An 18,412-nucleotide genomic window follows, 5' to 3' on the forward strand; every position below is an offset into this window, starting at 1 on the left:
CATCTATCACTAAAGTCATTCCTGAAGTGTAATGGCTGGTGATGTGCTCATTCGTGCTGGAGGCAGCTTCAGATAAGCCTTGCTTCCATACTGCCTTCCAATCTGTGCTTGCCAATACACCAGGGCTGCAGGAGGCCACACACCAGGGCAGGCTCCCTTATCTTCAATTAGCTACAGAGTCAGTGAGAAACTTAAGCTGACCTTTTAAACGGGCACAATATTTATCTGCTTCAGATGAGAATGAAACTGTACAACAGTATTTTGAACATTATTTCACTGGGTCTTAAATATGTGTAATGAAAGTGAGCCTACAAAATGCGTGACTTCTCAGAAGCTTCCTTATTTCATAGCAAGCAGTGAAAGGAACTGTGCCTCCTACTTGTTTGGAGAGGCACTGTCTGACCATTTTGAATAGCTCCTACATAGAGCAAGGCAATGAATAGTACAAGGGATCTGAAAGCTCAAAAAACCACAAAAAGTGGTGAAGCTTTTGTTCTGCTCAATCACTGAGAATCTTACCATAGTCTTCAACTTCCACTGAGAATACCAAATCACAACAAAGCAAATGCACCACATGGAAAACAGAGCACTATGTTACAAAACTGAGTATTACCTTCAATGGCAAAAGGTTTTCCCACAGTTAGAAGCTTGCAGTCAGCATCGATTGATACTTCATAATCTAAGAGCGCTTTATCCATGATGAAGGCATCGAGTTTCTCTGGGTCATGCCTGTATTTAACATCAAATTAACAATTCACAAACAGAATCTCATCACAGCCTAAGACTCAGTGATGCTCAATGAACATTTTATCTATGCAGCTCTCTGGAAGATGACTGAAAACAGAGAATGAGGACTCCTACTTCAAATGTAAAACTGATTTATAATTTGAAGAAGGGAATTGTGCATGAAATACAAACTTTATGTATCTACAGGTGGACAGCAGGTGTAGAACTTAACTTTGCTTTCACGAAGTACTACTGATCTGAAAGATGGAATAACCTAGGACTTAACAGAATCCAACTCAAGTACAGAGCTTATTGAACAGATTAAAAGGTGCTAAAATATTAGTGCTGTCTTTGTTTTTTGGGTTTTTTTTTGTGTGTGATATTAAAGGTAGTAATTTAGAGCAAAAATGCAGCTTTTGTCTCTGTTCAGCCTTCATGAACACAGAGGACTGAATTTCACAAACAATTTATGAATAGCTTGCTTGCACAAAATGACCATATAAAAGAACAGCTGCAGTGCTTGTATTCATCTGATTCAAGGATTTTCTCCTCTACTTTTTTAACCTTAAAGGTCCAGGCATCCTCCTGATGTGATTACATTACTTTCAACGGATTGATTTCAATTTAACCCAAAGGAACTGTCATGTATCTTAATTATTAGAATGGGTCTGGGGAAAATACATAAATGGGAAGCAACTTCTGCTGAAAAATTCTCAGGACATCTGTTATAGAGATTCTATTTGTAAAATGAATGAATTATTTCAGCCTTATTATCACTTCTCCCATTTCCTGGCAGAGTGAATCAATTGTGTGACCCTAGATAGTTAGGCACAAATGTCTCTGAAAGGCAGTGACACCACAATTCCCTAAAGCAAGAAAGCCCAGTGTTTATTACTTTTTACAGCTACAATGCTTCTTTTATTCATTTTCATGATAAATACTTTAAGGATTCTCTCTGACAACCTTCTCTCCTACCAGCATGCTGAAGATGCCTCGGATTTTTTTTTAACGAATGCTTTTCACTGCTTGATGAAGGACTCCCAAGCACAGAAGCGTGCCAGGATTTATATGTTGCCCATGGTTGATGACATCCCGGCAGACACTGTGAAGCACTGCTTCCCCTGAAAACACTCCAGTTGGTACTATGCTAGCCTGTTCTCCATGTACCACTCCCTCCAGGTGATTATGTGCTTTCTTTCCCCGCCATGCTTCCTTCAGCTACTGTTTTGTGGGATAAGTGACAACGAAATTGGGAAACCCTTCACCATCTCACAGCTGTGCCTTCTGGTCGAAGGATCAGCTGTGCTGTTGTGTGCAGAGGCTCACTTTAGATATGCCACTCCATCCGGGGTTGCAGGGACGTTGTAGCGTCGCATGTACTCATGCATCTCTGGGAAGCTTTGTCTCACATAGTCTTCTGCGCTGCTTTCTCGCACGGTTCCAAACCGAAACCCTTGGGACGGGTGATGGAGCTGAGGAGATGAAATGACAGATTACAACAATCATCTGCCTCATCCATATTTGGTACTTTGGTCTTGTGTGAAGTTTGTCCAAAGTGACCTGCCTCTGACGTTTTCCTGCAGTCAGCTTTCCATATCACAGAAAAAGCTTGAAAAGATTTGCCAGGTGACTGATTAGCCTGTTTGTGTGCTCTCAGTTTTCTTCAAATGTGACAAACATTTCCTTTGAGATGCTTTGAAACTCTAGATCCAGATGTTTAGTTGGGTTATTTATCTTTTAAACAGTTTCTAGGCTTGCTAGCTACTTTCTGGGGCTCCAGGTAGTCAGTGAAGGACCCCACAATCAGGATTTGTTTTGGCAGAATGACTTTTAATTGACTCCTGAAGGATGAGATATAGGCTTCTGCAAAGGAGTAGCACCACGATTTAATTCCTAGATGTCTAGACATCATACCACAGTCTTTGTTGATATTGTCCACAGAGAAACTAAAGATTGTAGTTTTGTGCATGCCACCAAGAGCGTGCACATCAAAGATTATCTTACATCATAGCCATGCTCTGATTTGCAAAGACAAAGCAAAGAAGCATTCTGCTGGTCCATCTGGCTCACAGCATTACTATCTATGCAGAATAGCATGTAAGACAACACACAGCCATACAGAAGACCCTTCCCTCTCTTCTCATCAATGATTTTACAGACAAAACAGTACCCTTAGCTTCTTCAAGAATAACACAGGTTTATCTAGTTTAGTCTGTCAATACAGGTTTATCTAGTTTAGTCTGAAACTGAACAGGAAAAGGTATCTTGGATGGTATTTCAATGTCCTGAAAGACACAAATACACTGTATTTTAGTAATTTTTATCTGGAAGGTGGGCAGGTGCTTTAACAATGTGCTCTGCTGATCTGGTCCTTGTATTGTAACCCTGGGAATGAGCCCTGCAGGTAAATGCAAAACTGTGGGCATGGTGGGAGTGTTTGCATATTTTTGTGTGGTGTTCTGGTCTGAATGACAACGGGACAAGCAATGCAGGGTGTGCCTCCAGATGGAGCTGGCCATAGTGCATGCTGTGCCATAAGGACTGTGGGCGCAGAGGGAAATGTTCTTGCCTGGAAGTGTGGGAGCAGCATTCAACTGCCAGAAGACATAAATAACAGAGCTGTGCTATGACAATACCTCATGGAGACTTCCAGCACAATGCTGTCAACTCAAATCTAGGTCTAGTCTCAAGATACTGAAAATGCCCTGCTTCAAGAATGGTCTTGGAGGGTTGTCTCTGCACTCTATGTCCCAAGAAGATCATTGCCACAGTCAGGACTATTTTTTTAGGGTTTATTTCTTGGTAGTTTCAGTGAACACACTGAAAAACCCACTGAACTGTAAGCCACCTTCCAAGTCAACTTAGGCATTTGTTGTGGTATTTGTGGCACACCTGGTGCTGCCAACTGCAGTACAGCATGCAATACTGTGGATGCCTGACTACACTAGGAAGTATCCCTCACTCAAACTGTCTCCAGCATCTACATCTACACAAAGATTTAAGCCTCTCTGAGAAAGGCTGACACAAAAGAGAGAGGGTAAACTGTACCTTTCTGCAATATTCTGTCCCAAATAATTTTACATCGTGTTGGGCACATTGTCAAATTTCTCACAAGTGATGACAATACTGGAACATGCATTAGATTAAAAGTCCATCTGGCTTAATATCCTGTCTCTAGCAACACCATATGTCTGGTGGGAAGTCTTGGAACACATATGTAAGGAAATTATCTGCTGATCTTTTGCATCCTATGGTCCTACCTGCTTCTGGTAATCTACGCTTTTTCTTAAGCATAATTACGTCTGCAGCTCTGCAGACTCCCAACTCTTTTTATGAAAGATAAATCTCAATAGAGTTTCTGTCCTCTACACCTTCTGGGAATTGTGTTTCCTCCTTACTGCTGCTTATCCACATGAGGAAAAGGTTTGCTTCCAGTTCTGTGAACTGTAGACTAACAACACAAAACGCTGCCAAAAGCAGGTCACGGTCTAGCTGCACTACCTTCACTGCTGATCCACTAAGACTGGTAAGGGTTAAAAACTTCAGGATGGAAATAATAATCATCAGTTGTGGCTGCTGCTTTCTTTTGTTCTGTAGTTCTCTCCTGGGAAGATTCTGTGAGAAGATGGAAACGCAGCTATTTCTGTCCTCATAGGGTAGATAAATATCACAGACTTCCTGTGAGTCCTGCCTTACTTTTCCAGGTATCTTTTTTGTTTCTCATGCTCTGTTTCATGTGTGTTTCTTTGGTTTTCTTTAAATCTGTAAAGGAATCCTAATGCTTGGAGCTTCTGAAAAAATCATCAGCTCTGAAGAATAAGAATTTGAGGAACAATTATTAAGAATCAAGAGTGATTTTTTTTTTTAAACTGATGATTTGTAGCAGACAGTAATTTGCTTTTTTAATCTGTAATACCATATAGATATGGCTATCTTACTGAGAAGACAGTATGTGGAAACTATACTTCTGTGTACACTGTGGGCTTTTCTCTCAAAGCTCAGTCAGTGTCAAGGGCACACAACGATCACAAAGCAGGTAATGGGCACTAGGAACTGTTGACATTTGTTCTACCTCTGGAGTACCAGGAGTACTTGATGATGCAAGTGTGATTAAAAATAAATGAATGCAATAGCTGCTGATCCATCTCCAGACAAGAGTTTTCATGGCACTCAAGGTGCTGGCCTGACAAGGTCCCTCCAAAATCAGACATCTAAGGCTGTAAGAAATCAAAAGAACAAGGTTTGTTTCGACCTAGAGACAGGAAAGTCCCAGCTTGACAATTTATTGAACAAGACATAGGAACAGTTAAGGTACAGATGACATATCCCTCCTTATTATTTTCTTTAGCTGCCAGACCTACCTTTCAAAGGAAATAATTTGCTTTTTTAAAGGAGTCATTGCTTCTGAATATCACCACTCATCAGTCAGTAGGCTAGCTCTGTACTCCCAGGCAGCCTCTCCCATGCAGTGCATGGGAACTAAGCACTGCTGTCATACACAGAACTTTGCTTTAGCCTGCAACCAGCCCCTTGAATGCCAGCTAGCAATGCCACAATAGCACCACAGTGAACTGCAAACTGTGCCAGCCAACCTGCCAAGTGGGAGAAGTGCGGGAACGACAGTGGCCTGGGCAGCGTAATAGTACAGATACGAATCTATCAACAGGGTAGTTAAAATCCAACATTTTTCAAGGGTTGAAAAGCTACTTAATGTTATTTGTTAGTGGCTCTCCAAAAGAAGGTGAAGGCTCTAGCAGCTAACAATATAACTTTTACAGCTCAAGATTTGGGATGTCGTATTAGTAAACTGTGTTTGGTATCAAACACTTATGTACACCATGAATGGTCATACTGCTTAAGCACATCTCTGATTTTCGGAACCATCTACCAGTCTGCTGTGAAAAAAAGTGTTGCACACCAAGTTGCAAGACACATGGTGAGCTCCCATTTGGATATGCACTAGTAAATGGGCCACCTCAAGTGGTGGTCCCTCACAGCACAGGGCTGTAGTGCCAGAGGAGGCTATGCACTGGTCATCTTTAATCAGTACTCTGACTTCAGAGGTTCAGACAACTGTGGAATGACAAGAATAAAGGTTCTTGATGCATACGTATCCTGGAAGATACCTGCCCTGGCTTGCCAAGGCATGATCCCATGATCCCTGCCCTCTGTTCAGGGGGAGGAAGCAGAGCTGTGCTAGTTTGAAGCAAGCTAGAATGTTTTGGTGAAAAGAACTAGATAATTGGCTATGAAAGGTAAACAATGGTTGTGTCTCTTCTCTCACAGTCTCGCTGAGAGTTCTAGGAACAAGAAGGGTAAATATTGGATAACATTCTCCATTTTGTTCTCACTCTGCTTTTGCCTTCAGACCAAGCCACATCTCCTTAACCTCACTGCCACTAACCTTCCTTCTTAACCTCTTGGCTGCACCTTTATTCCTCGTTGCCATCTACAGCTACCTGAAGGGAGGTTGTAGCCAATCTCCTCTCTTCTGCCAAGTAACCAGCAACAGAACAAAGGGACACAGTCTCAAGTTGTGCTGGGGGAAGTACAGGCTGGATGTTAGGAGGAAGTTCTTCACAGAGGGAGTGATTTGCCATTGGAATAGGCTGCCCAGGGAGTCTTCAAGAAAAGACCTGGCACTTAGTGCCATGGTCTAGTTGACTGCACAGGGCTGGGTGATAGGTTGGACTGGATGATCTTGGAGGTCTCTTCCAACCTGGTTGATTCTATGATTCTGTGACCCATCTTCACAAAATCATAGAATCACAGAATTGTTTTGGTTGGAAAAGATCTCTAAAATGATTGGAAGGAAGACTAGGAAATGTAGCTGGGAAGTGAAAGATGAAGGTGCATGAGAAAGGCTAAAGAGCTTTGAAAGTGAATATGCTTTCTAGAATTGGGGTACCAGTGCTGTCCCTGTGATCTCAAGGATCTGTGAGATTCATGTGCCAGTATTTCCAAGAAGTCTCACTGTTTAAGAAAACACAACACAAATAAGATCGTGAACAAGAGGTAATGTGTCATTACACTACATAAGAAAACAAGGGGTTACATGAATGCCTGCCAGTGCTGAAGAGGTGAAATTGTTGAGTCACTGAGACAGGGAGGTAGCTTAGGTGTTTAAGTAAGATCAAGAGCTCTACAGAATATCCATCCAGCTTCTCTGACAGCACCAGGAAAAGGTTTACAGCTGCTCAGTCTTCTACTCCTTGTAGAGAACACTGTGCTACTAGACAGGTGATTGTGCTGCTTACCGCCAAAAACAAATACTGCAGCTACCAGCTCCTTTGCTTTGGCACGTTACTTCTAGATCCTCTTGGTTTCTATCCTCTGCTGTTAAAACATCTGCTGAGTGGGAAGTGAAGAACTTGTTTTATTTGGGAAGATGTTGACAAGAATTGGGCATCTGCATATATCTATGGCTTGGGGTGCCAATTATGCATGAAAATATCGATGTGATAAAACAGCAGGAGCAGAAACAGGAAAATATAATCTTGAACGTCAGGGGGTTTGCATTATTTGGCACATTCCAGTTTATATAATACAGTCCCCCTGCATCCAGTGCCATCAGTTAGGCTGAGAACATCTAGACTCAGACTTGAAAGCACTCAGAAAGAGAAATATCTTATGCAAGTTGGGATTTAAGACTGAAAATGCATGAAGTGCTGCCAGTGGTTAATCTTGATATACTCCAAAACAGTGCTGTTGGATTTTGAGATCTTTCTAGCAGGTTCTGGCTTTTATATGACCTTTCTGTGCTGCATAGCCAGAAGATCTGCCTCAAAGACTTCTGTTATGTCTACTACCATTTTGATGTTTGCATCACACTTGGTTGTCATGTACTTCTGCAGTGTGTAAGAACCCCAGGTGTTCAGAATATAAATAGAGTGAAAAGATGGTCTCAGCTCCAAAAAAAGCAGGCAATACAATATTGCCTTCTGATCCCATAGAGTCTGAGCTTGCTGGGAGCTGTGAAGAGACAAGGAAGGTCTAAACAGAACAACTGTTGAGAAGTGACATTATGGCTATTTTCTATAAGCAATGAAGTGACTTAAATCTAGGAGATGCTTTCTCAGTATTTGACTGACAGGGTGCACTAACAGTCTCACTGAATCTGATTCAGAACTGTTCTGTGCATCTTGATAGCTGGCTGGAGGAAAAATGTTTCAGGAACTCAATTTCTAATTGGCATCTGAAATCATTAAAATGATTTCATCATTCATGCAGTTAGCCTCTCCTTTGCAAAATTCAACCCCATGAATTATTCTTTGAAGGAAATCAGAAAAGGGCAACCCACTGCAGAGTGAGGGGAGCGCACTGCCAGCGACTGCACCCTGCAGTGACAGATGCAAACTGAACATGGATTCAGCTTTTACCACCACCTACAGTACTGCTTTTTAATTTTAATAGGGTACTGACATGGCAAACATAGCCAAAAACACTTTTCCTAGCTTTTACAACAACTTCTGAGGAAAAGTGAAAAGGTTTCAGTAGCTCTGCCCCACAATAGTGCTGGTTACTTGGTATAACACCAGGTTTAATGGACATCTTGTACATCAGCAGAATGGCCGTTAGTGCCAGCACAGTGTCTGCCAGGGAACTGCTGCAGAATCTTGAAGAACTGTAGTTTCAGTTGATAATCTCTGGAGAGGAGCATGTCTGCTCTGCTGTGAAGAGCTGACATGCTTTTAAAGATCGGCTGTTGTGCAATCAGTCTTCTGTATTTTGCATATGAAGCAATAGCATTTTATTTTGCCTTATGTAACCCATATATTTAAGTGGTCTTCTAGTTGCTGATAGATTTTTCATGACCCACTGATAAATGTAATGCAATTGGTAGTGCTAAGCAAAGTTTCAGGGGGAAAAAAAAAAAGAGCAGAATAAACAGAAATTGAAAAAAAAACCAAACAAAACAATGCATAACTTGGTTAATAGGCTTTTCCCTCCTTATCTGCAAGAGTTTTTAAAAACTAACTAGTGAATATTTATGGGGTGCAGAGGGAGCTGGAATAAAATTATTCATTGTGAAGCACATGAATTTCAAATTCTTGCAGATGAAAATTCACATGTGAACTTCTGGAGTTGCAGGTTTTGCTCAGAAACTATCCCATGAGTTCAGGCTTGGGAAACGGAGATGTTCCCAGGGCCTCCAGGAGATGGTGTATGCAGAATACATTTTAAAGCTCACTTTCCCTTCCCTGTTGCAAAAAACGTCAGTGGTGCTGGGTATTGGCTTGCTACAATAATGTCAAATTTTGTCAAAATCCCGTCAGCTTGAATCCACCTCAGCCAAGTCATTAGCTGGCGTTAATCTTTACAGCTGCATTGAAGTCAATAAGCAGTTTCAAGCTATGCAGTCTGGTGCTGACAGTTCATTCTCCTGCACTGCAACAAGAGCAGACATAAAAAAAAAAGTGTGACTTAGGTCTCTGTTGAAAAATGTAAAGCCTCTGTATTGGCCCTCCCTGTGTGAGTGCTAAAAAATAATTATAAGGTCTGCTCTGCTCCCTTGTGTGCTACAGAAGCTGCACACCTAAGGGTCGAGACTGTGGACTCTAGTCTGTGGTAGGTAGCTTAATTTCTGAAGTGTGCCATGCTGATTGAGTTTCTGGGCAGTGTTTTAGTACAAAAAGCTCCGTAAGAAAAGCACTCTGGTGTGTTTATCCCTGTTTCTTAATAGCACTTAAAGAGTTTTCTGAACAGAGCGATCCTTGAGCTGGGATTTATTCCAGGAGAGCTGAGAACCGTAAGGCAGTAAGTGTAAATTGCTGTAGAAAAAGACAGATAGACTGAAGCAAAAAAGGATCTGATTCACAACAGGCAAGAGATCACTGCTTCCAGCTGCACCACAGCAGCACAAAACAGCTATAAAAATGCTCTAGACTGAGTCACTTCATTGACCATGTTCTTCTGCTCTAAGGCAGGTAAAATCTTTTGTTAAAACAAGAAGCAAAGAAAGGAGAGCTGTTTGGCTGAATACATGCTCAAACTACCAAACAGATACGGGAGATTTCTGGTTAAATAATCCTTCTGTACTTCTATCCCACATCTCAAGTCTGTTGATGGAAAGTCATTGTAGTTCCTACAAGTAAATGAGGGCTGAAGGGTGAAACTGAATGCGACAGTAACTTGAAGGGCAGGTAGCTTTCTTGCCTTCAAAACAATCATCTTTCAAATTCTTTTTCATATAAATTATGGCTGCTTCAGCTGTCATTGGCTGATTAAGACAACACTTTAGATCCTCCTGTCCCTATCCATGTAGCAATTGTACCCCCAGGTACCAGGGCTGCACATGGTCCTCTATGGTGACATGGTCTAGAACTTCTAAGGCAAGGTAAGTGCTCTGTGCCTTCCAGGAAAGGAACAAATGGCTTTGTGTGGAGGAAGTTCTTCACTGTGAGAGTGGTGAGACCTTGGAATAGGTTGCTCAGGGAGGTGGTTGAGGCCCCATCCCTGGAGGTGTTTAAAGCCAGGCTGGATGAGGCTGTGGCCAGCCTGATCTAGGGTAGGGTGTCCCTGCCCATGGCAAAGGGATTGGAACTAGGGAGCTGGGGTTGTTTAGCCTGGAGAAGAGGAGGCTCAGGGAGTGACCTCACTGCTGTCTACAACTACCTGAAGGGAGATTGTAGCCAGGTGAGGGTTGGTCTCTTCTCCCAGACAACCACCAACAGAACAAGGGGACACAGTCTCAAGTTGTGCCAGGGAAAGTACAGGCTGGAAGTTAGGAGGAAGTTGTTCACAGAGAGAGTGATTTCCCATTGGAATGGGCTGCCCAGGGAGGTGGTGGAGGCACTGCCCCTGGAGGTGCTCAAGAAAAGCCTGGATGAGGCATTTAATGCCATGGCCTAGATGACTGGATACGGCTGGGTGCTAGGTTGAACTGGATGATCTTGGAGGTCTCTTCTGACCTGATTGATTCTATGATTCTATGATCCTTGTGGTCCCTTCCAACCCTGACTGATTCTATGATTCTGTGTTGCAAAAGGGTTTGGATGAAGAGGTTTCCAGTTGTCATGGAAGTGTCTAACAGTACAGCCCTAATTTCTTGAATACATTACTTGACACTGGATTTTGGTTCAAAAGCATCAAATTAAGGTAAATCAGGTAACTATTATTTTTTATTTTTGTAGCATGCTTGACCCCTTGGCATCCCTGAAATTCAAAGAATCATCACAGGAGCTGGCTGAGGACTTCAGCCTCTAGGAAGATGAGGCAGGCTAGCCAGGTCTCTGTTTATAGACCATAATGACTGTGACTTTTGTGAATAATGATGATACTAATAATGCTGATGATAATAACAACAACAGTAATAATAATCTGTATCCTCACTGCTGCTAATTTAACTGTATGATGACTTTCCACCTGTCAGGTAGTAAGATTAACCTTACAGATTTTCACTGTTCTCTGCCTCTCTCTGACAGTTACTTCAGTAACACCTCCTCACATTTTTTGGCTTGGATTCTTTCTTGCAAGGGTCTGTGCCCCACCTATGCCATAGTTGCTATTTCTGGTTGTGGGCTTGCTTTTCTCTCTTAAAAAATGACATGACATATAGGTATACTGCAGCTTGAGAGTAAGAAACTGATGCCAATATAGCTGGGGAAATGCTACAAAGCATTAATTCATTCTGATACTGAAAGAACAACCTTCATGACCTGTACCACGTGCAATGAGGACAGGAATACCTCCTCCCTTCTGCCCCTACCCCTACATTCTTTGGACCAAATAATTGGTCTGGTGAGGTAAAGAGTGGTGAAGACAGTGGGTCACAGTACCAGATATTCTTCATAGGTGAAAACTTGGAGCAGAACTGATTAATATGCAAAGATATCAAACAGATAATTGTTGACAAGAAGGCATAAAAAAGCAGGTCTCAGTGGGAAAGGAAACTTGATTTGGAGACGACTGCATTGTGCGTTCTAATAAACTAGGTACCAGAGTGATAAAAATCCAAATTAGACAGCCTAGATAGGCAAAGCTGTAACTTCAGAATAAAGTTTTAAGAAGGGGAAGCTAAACAAGTCAAGTGTTAGGCACCATTAACTGCATGGGCAAGCTACAGAAGCCAAGATCACACCTCAGTTAATTTCAGGTGTTCTTTCACTCCTGTATGAGATTGCCCTGCAACACCTGTTCCTTATTCTGACTGGAATCTGATGCTTAGTTTCTCCTTTGTGTTTGGTTTGTTTTTTTTTTCACTGTGGTTTCTGTGACATCTAAAGTCCTCTTGAGTTCAAATCCTTCACTGACTCATTAATACTCAGAAAACCACTATGCAGTAATTAGCAGGCTGTGATGCTGTAAGTCACGACCTTCCTGTGTCCAATGACTTCCTGCACAGAAGCACATGCTCTGTAGGTTTCTGCAGCCAACTGGTTTAATTGTAAAAAGCAAAGAATCCTGCAGTCCAGTACAGAGACTAAACCCCATGGGAGCAATAAGATTTCTGTTAACTCCACTCAGTTTGTTGCTTGGTTTTTTGCTATGCAATTTAATGCATTTAATGCATATTTAAATACAAGCTATTTCATTATTTATTTAATACATAATACATAGGACTGCAAGTGGCACTTCTTACAATGATTCGTCTTAGGTTGCTGCAGTGAAAGACTATGGCAGCCTCTCAGAGCATTCTCTTCAGTGTGATTCTTACACGACCTTCTTTTTTTAAAGGAAGAAAATTTATCAATAAACAGACAACAGTTATGGCCTCAGTCTAAAGACTGCTGAACTTCAGGGGAAATATCACTAAATGCAAGGCTATTTGAATCACACCTCTTAATGATGAAGGCCTACAAAGTGGCTGGACTTCCTTTGTTGTTTGGCATTGCTAAAGCTCAACTGCAGTTCCTTGCTAGTTAGTATTTATGGACTGTTTTAATACATGTGTCAGGAAGTTTGTAGCTGATATAATAAGGGCTGCAAGGCTTCTACATTAACTGAGATGTTCACATATCAGAAACAAGAACTTGAAACCTCACAAAACCTGCCCTTAATTATATTCTCCCTCAAGTTCAGCAGTCCATATACTGAGGCCATAACTAAAACAAAAATAACATTATTTCCTGAGTAACAAAATGGCTGAAATTTGGCACTGGTTGGACTACTCAAGGTTTTTCAGTTTTGTAATAAAGAGATGGACAACTCTTAAAAGCAACTGTTCAGACAATGCATTGGAAAAGAAGCAGAGACTTCTGAGGACTAAGCACAAAGGACTGTTGAAAGGACTTGCTGGATGGGGCTTGTCAGAGTGAGCACAGGTCTGTACAAGGATATTCCTTGGGGCACCTACATTCTTTGTGAGACATCAGTGCTGCCCATGCTAGCACACCATCATGTGTGATGGAGAGAAACAGGTACTCTCAGGGAACAGCTCAGGTGATCTCACCCTGAGTGTCTGCAACAGCAGCTTGATATGCCTACTTCTCCCAGCTATCTGTAAAAGCATAGTAGACTGACTAAATAATATGCAGTGTCTCCACTGCAGACACATAAAGTTTGGTGAGGTAACACAATGAAATTGCTGAAAGTAGGACTCACAGCTGTAGCCCTTTTTGTTAAATGATTGTCGATGGGTTTGATATTTTCTGTCAAAATACAATATGGAAAGGAACTTCACCATCGTCAAAGGTTATTTTGAAGAGAAAGTGATCCACAGATGTCAAAATATAGCTGTAGCAAATTCACTAGTATAGCTCCTCAAGTGCATCCTAAAGATGGCAAAGAGCAGCTGACAGCTGCCACAGCAGTGACAGTGGTTGGAAAGCATCTGAAAAGCTCATTATATTGTTGAAATAACAACGCTTTTAACAGAAAGAAAGTCCAACTCTTGGACCACCTTGAGGAAAATCTGTCCAGCTCCTCATCCTCTGCTGTTGTATACTTCCAGTTGGCATGTTTGAAATCGTTCTTCTGCCCTCTGGGCTTCCACAATTATTTTGCCTCAGATAATCTGATCTACACATGTTCCTGACCTCATGGTGCATGTCCAACATAGGTTTTTGTATTGGAAGCCTGAAAGCAAAGTCCTTGTTTCAAGTCCTCCTGCCAACAGAAACCACCACTCGCTGCTGAGATCCTGTAGTACAAGACTTTTTAAACTTTTTTCTATGTAGTACTGAAGAGTTTGACTGGATCTGGACATTAGTTGCAGGCCTGCTGGGCAAAGGAAGGCAATGACACTATGTACTTAGAGATAATTTCTTCTTCTCCCTGTCTGTGGCACTGAGACCTAGACGAGATATGCAGACAGCACCACTTTATGGAAATCAGAATGGAAACTGAAACATAAAATACTTGGATAGACTGCCTAAAAGGCACATCAGCCATAAAGATACATGCTTCTGATGCAGAATGGCAGCAAATACTCCTTTTTGTGCCCGTTCTCTGCCTAACCCATCCCTACAAGGCTCCACACTCAACTTGCTTCTATAGATCTCTAATGCAACCTGTCAATCACGGAATCATTAAACGGTTTGGAATGAACTTTAAAGATCATCTAGTTTCAAGTTCCCCACCATGGTCAGGGACACCTTGTATTAGATCAAGTTGCTCTGAAGTTCCATCCAACTTGGCTTTAAAGACTTCCAGGGACGGGGCATCCACAACTCTTCTAGGCAACTAGTTCCACTGCCTCACTACCTTCATGGTGAAGAGTTTCTTCCTAAAATCTAACCTAAACCTAGATTACTCAGTTTGAAGCCACTATCCATCTTCTTATCACTACAAGCCTTTGTAAAAGGTCCCTCTCCAGCTGCCTGTGGGCCCTCTTCAATGAGGAAACAGACACAGGACAGCTGTCCTAGACATCTGTATCCCTATTTGCATACTGGCACAATCTTACAGTACCATTTCTGGTTTAAGAAGTTACCTATTGCAATCTTTTCTTGCTACTCTGAAAATGTACATTGGCCCCAGAAAAGGAAACTAAACCTCAGGAAGTGTTTCTTCTAACTGTTACTAAGCATAATGTCACCACCCAGGTGCTAGGGAGCTATATAGGAAACAAGACGATAAGCAGGTTTGACAGGTACCAGGAATAAAGCCAACTGTCTAGGACAAACACTCAGACCATCCCAGGCTGCTAGCCTGTATACCTGTATGCTTAATAACTGACCCTGTAGAGAAATCAATTCATACATCAACACACCTGTTTTGCCAGGAACTCTGACAAAGGAGTACACTGCAATGTGTTGTGCATACAAAGACCTGCCATTAAGGGGAAAACTGAAATGAACCTTTACAATTCAGATGCTGGAAGGGATAAAAGCAGCATAAACTAGTCCAAATGCAGTGTTTTTCCTTTGTGTCTCTTCTATCTGCAAATGGGTTCTTACATTTTTTTGCCAGGTACTGCAGAGAGCCTTCCTGGAGGAAATCAGGGCACGGCTGCAACTTTCACTCAAGTAACCACTGTATTCAACCTGCAGCTACCCTCCTGAACTCAAACAGCGGAGCAAACACCTTCAGGTGAGTTACTTCTCCCAAAGCTGTGTTTACGAGTTCTCACGGGCAAGAGATGGTACCTGAAGGGACACTGTAGCCAGGTGGGGGGTGGCCTCTTCTCCCAGGCAACCAGCAACAGAACAAGGGGACACAGTCTCAAGTTGTGCCGGGGGAGGTACAGGCTGGATGTTAGGAGGAAGTTGTTGGCAGAGAGAGTGATTTGCCATTGGAATGGGCTGCCCAGGGAGGTAGTGGAGTCAACGTCCCTGGAGGTGTTCAAGAAAAAGCCTGGCTGAGGCACTTAGTGCCATGGTCCAGTTGACTGGATAGGGCAGGGTGCTAGGTTGGACTGGATGATCTTGGAGGTCTCTTTCAACCTGGTTGATTCTATGATTCTATGAAAACATGTAAGATTAGAAAAATGAGGAGACAGGGGGCAATTGTGGTCCAAAATTGCCCATTCTCTTAGAAGAGTAAGATGTAAGGTGGCAGAACGTTGCTTTAATACTGCTGCCACTTACTGGCTCTGCTGTAACTCACTGTAAAAAGTCACTTGAAATGTGACCTAATAAAAGTAGCAGCAAACTCTGAGAAGTATTGAGAAGCTTGGCTTTAGTGACTTGTCCTTGCTAAGATTCTTACATGGAAAACACATACTAAGTTCTCTAGTTTCAATAAACATTCCAGGAACTTATTTTTCCTGCCTTCCACAATTTGCTTTCTGCTCTGGTCTGCCTCGCCTCACTGGCCACCCCTTCTTTCAGCAGACTGATATTTCTGTATTTCTCTACTTCTATATCATTAACACATTTAAATATCCACTTGAGATATCTCCAATCCTGTGTCCCACTCTATCTTCTGATTAGTGGTTGCAATGCAATGAATTTTACTTGTAGTTCTGATATACATAATATAAATATATGACTGACAGTACGTATTTCTGATATAGATAATATATATATTTCTCTGTACCTTTGAGATTTCAGCAGCATAGGACCACGTTTCCCCTTCTGAGCTGCAGAGCAACTGCTAAAACAGTGAGTTGCTCAGCCAGTTAGAAATCACTGTTGCAACGTGAGTTTTTGCAAAAAGGCAGATGCTATTTATTCAAGCAATATTTAACCTTGTCTTTTTTTAACCAAAGTAAGAGAGTGGTTATTTCTGGCAATACTAACTTTAGACACCAGGTTTCTAATCTTGAAAACCCCTTTTGATTTCCCAACTTGCCTTCCTTCCCATCTGCTTTCAGTATCAGACGGAATTTACTTGATTGTGGCTGGCAGCCTCAAGAAATTACATCTCACACCAGCTCAAGAAGGTTGGTCCTCTACTTCGGGCTCTGTGTTTTGATTATATTCCAAAAGCACAGTGCAAAGGCATATGAATCCTCAGAGCAGCAGGAGAATGTTTAAAAGTACATTAAAATTAAAATTAAAAATATTATATCTGCATCCTGCTGCCCTCTTTTTGAAATGAGTCTCCACCACTGGAAAAAAAAGAGGCAAGCAGATCTGGGGAAAAACAAAAAACAAAAAACAAACAAACAAACAAAAACACAAAACCAAACAAAAAAAAAAATTACTGGGTTCTAGACTTTGGCCAGAACAACCCCATGCAGCATTACAGCCTGGGGACAGAGTGGCTGGAGAGCAGCCAGGAAGAGTGGGACCTAGGGGTACTGGTTGACAGCCAACATGAGCCAGCATTGTGCCTAGCTGGCCAAGAAGGCCAACAGCATCCTGGCCTGTATCAGCAATAGTGTGGTCAGCAGGATCAGGGAAATCATTCTGCCTCTGTACTCAGCACTGGCTGGGCAACACTTTTGAGTATTGTGTCCAGTTCTGGACCCTTCAATTTAAGAAAGATGCTGAGATACTGGAATGTGTGCAGAGAATGACAACAAGGCTGGTGAGGGGGCTGGAGCACAGCTCTATGAGGAGAGGCTGAGGGAGTTGGGATTGTTCAGCCTGGAGAAAAGGAGGCTCAGAAGGAACTTTATCACTGTCTACAACTACCTGAAAGGAGGTTGTAGCCAGGCAGAGGTTGGTCTCTTCTCCCAGGCCATCAGTGAAAGAACAAGAAGACACAGGCTCTAGCTGTGCCAGGGCAGGTTTAGGATGGACGTTAGGAAGAAGTTCTTCACAGCAAGAGTGATTGGCATTGGAATGGACTGCCCAGGGATGTGGTGGAGTCACTGTCCCTGGAAGTGTTTAAAAACAGACTGGATGTGGTGCTAAGTGCCATGGTTTAGTTGTTTAGATGGTGTTGGGTAACAGGTTGGACTTGATGATCTCAAAGGTCATGGAATCACAGAATTAACTAGGTTGGGAAAGATCTCTAAGATCATAATGTAAAACCTGTCACCTAGTCCTTCTAATTAACTAAATCATGGCACTAAATTCCTCATCCAGTCTGCTTTTAAACATTTCCAAAGACGGTGACTCCACCACCTCCCTGGGCAGCCCATTCCAATGCAAATCACTCCTGTGAAGAACTTCGGCCTAAGGTCCAGCCTAAACCTGCCATTGCACAGCTTGAGATTGTGTCCTCCTTTTCTGTCACTGATTGCTGGGGTCTTTTCCAACCTGGTTAATTCTGTGATTCTGGCTGTAAAATGTTTAAATTAAATAAATAAATAAAAAGCTTTAACCCAATACCTAATAAGTGTTGCTTTTACCTATGTAACACACAAATATTTCCTAAAACTTATCTTTAAGTTATAGAGAGAACTTTCAATCATAGAATCATAGAATCAACCAGGTTGGAAGAGACCTCCAAGATCATCCAGTCCAACCTAGCACCCAGCCCTATCCAATCAACTAGACCATGGCACCAAATGCCCCATCCAGTCTTTTCTTGAAGACCCCCAGGGATGGTGCCTCCACAATGGGCACAGTTGAGGCTTTGTGTGGGAAAAGGTTAAGCCACTGTATTTTCCACTCTACTCCTACAGACTAAGATTTTGGAGAGAAATGCACGAATTAAAAACACAAAGCTATTTTGTAGTTCATGTAATGGCAGGCAATCCTCTTCCATAAAATCTACCATGCCTTATTACCACATTGGAAACCAGTAATTAACTACTCAGAAGATTAGATCTAGTCTAGGAAGCATAGAAGTGCCTGACTAGGAAATGCTTGTGTGCTAGTTTGAAGCTAGCTAGAATGTTTTGGTGAGAAGAACTAGATTACAGGCTGTGAAAGGAAAACAATGGTGATGTCTACTTCACTAGGCAGGA

At 42.1% G+C, this 18,412-nt stretch overlaps 1 protein-coding gene across 2 annotated transcripts in view; it reads right to left on the reverse strand.

The window, feature by feature from the left end:
- The window catches only part of GRIN3A (glutamate ionotropic receptor NMDA type subunit 3A), a 91,345-nt gene that overhangs the window by 17,510 nt on the left and 55,423 nt on the right, over positions 1-18,412 (reverse strand). For both annotated transcript variants that reach the window (XM_064140608.1, XM_064140609.1), the window contains exons 4-5: positions 2,053-2,198; positions 614-729 (exon numbers count right to left, since the gene is read on the reverse strand). In XM_064140608.1, coding sequence (XP_063996678.1) covers positions 614-729; positions 2,053-2,198 — 262 coding nt within the window. The remainder of the gene's footprint in view (positions 1-613; positions 730-2,052; positions 2,199-18,412) is intronic.

The sequence above is a fragment of the Pogoniulus pusillus genome, chromosome Z (genome assembly GCF_015220805.1).
Source record: "Pogoniulus pusillus isolate bPogPus1 chromosome Z, bPogPus1.pri, whole genome shotgun sequence".
Taxonomy (NCBI): Eukaryota; Metazoa; Chordata; class Aves; order Piciformes; family Lybiidae; genus Pogoniulus; species Pogoniulus pusillus.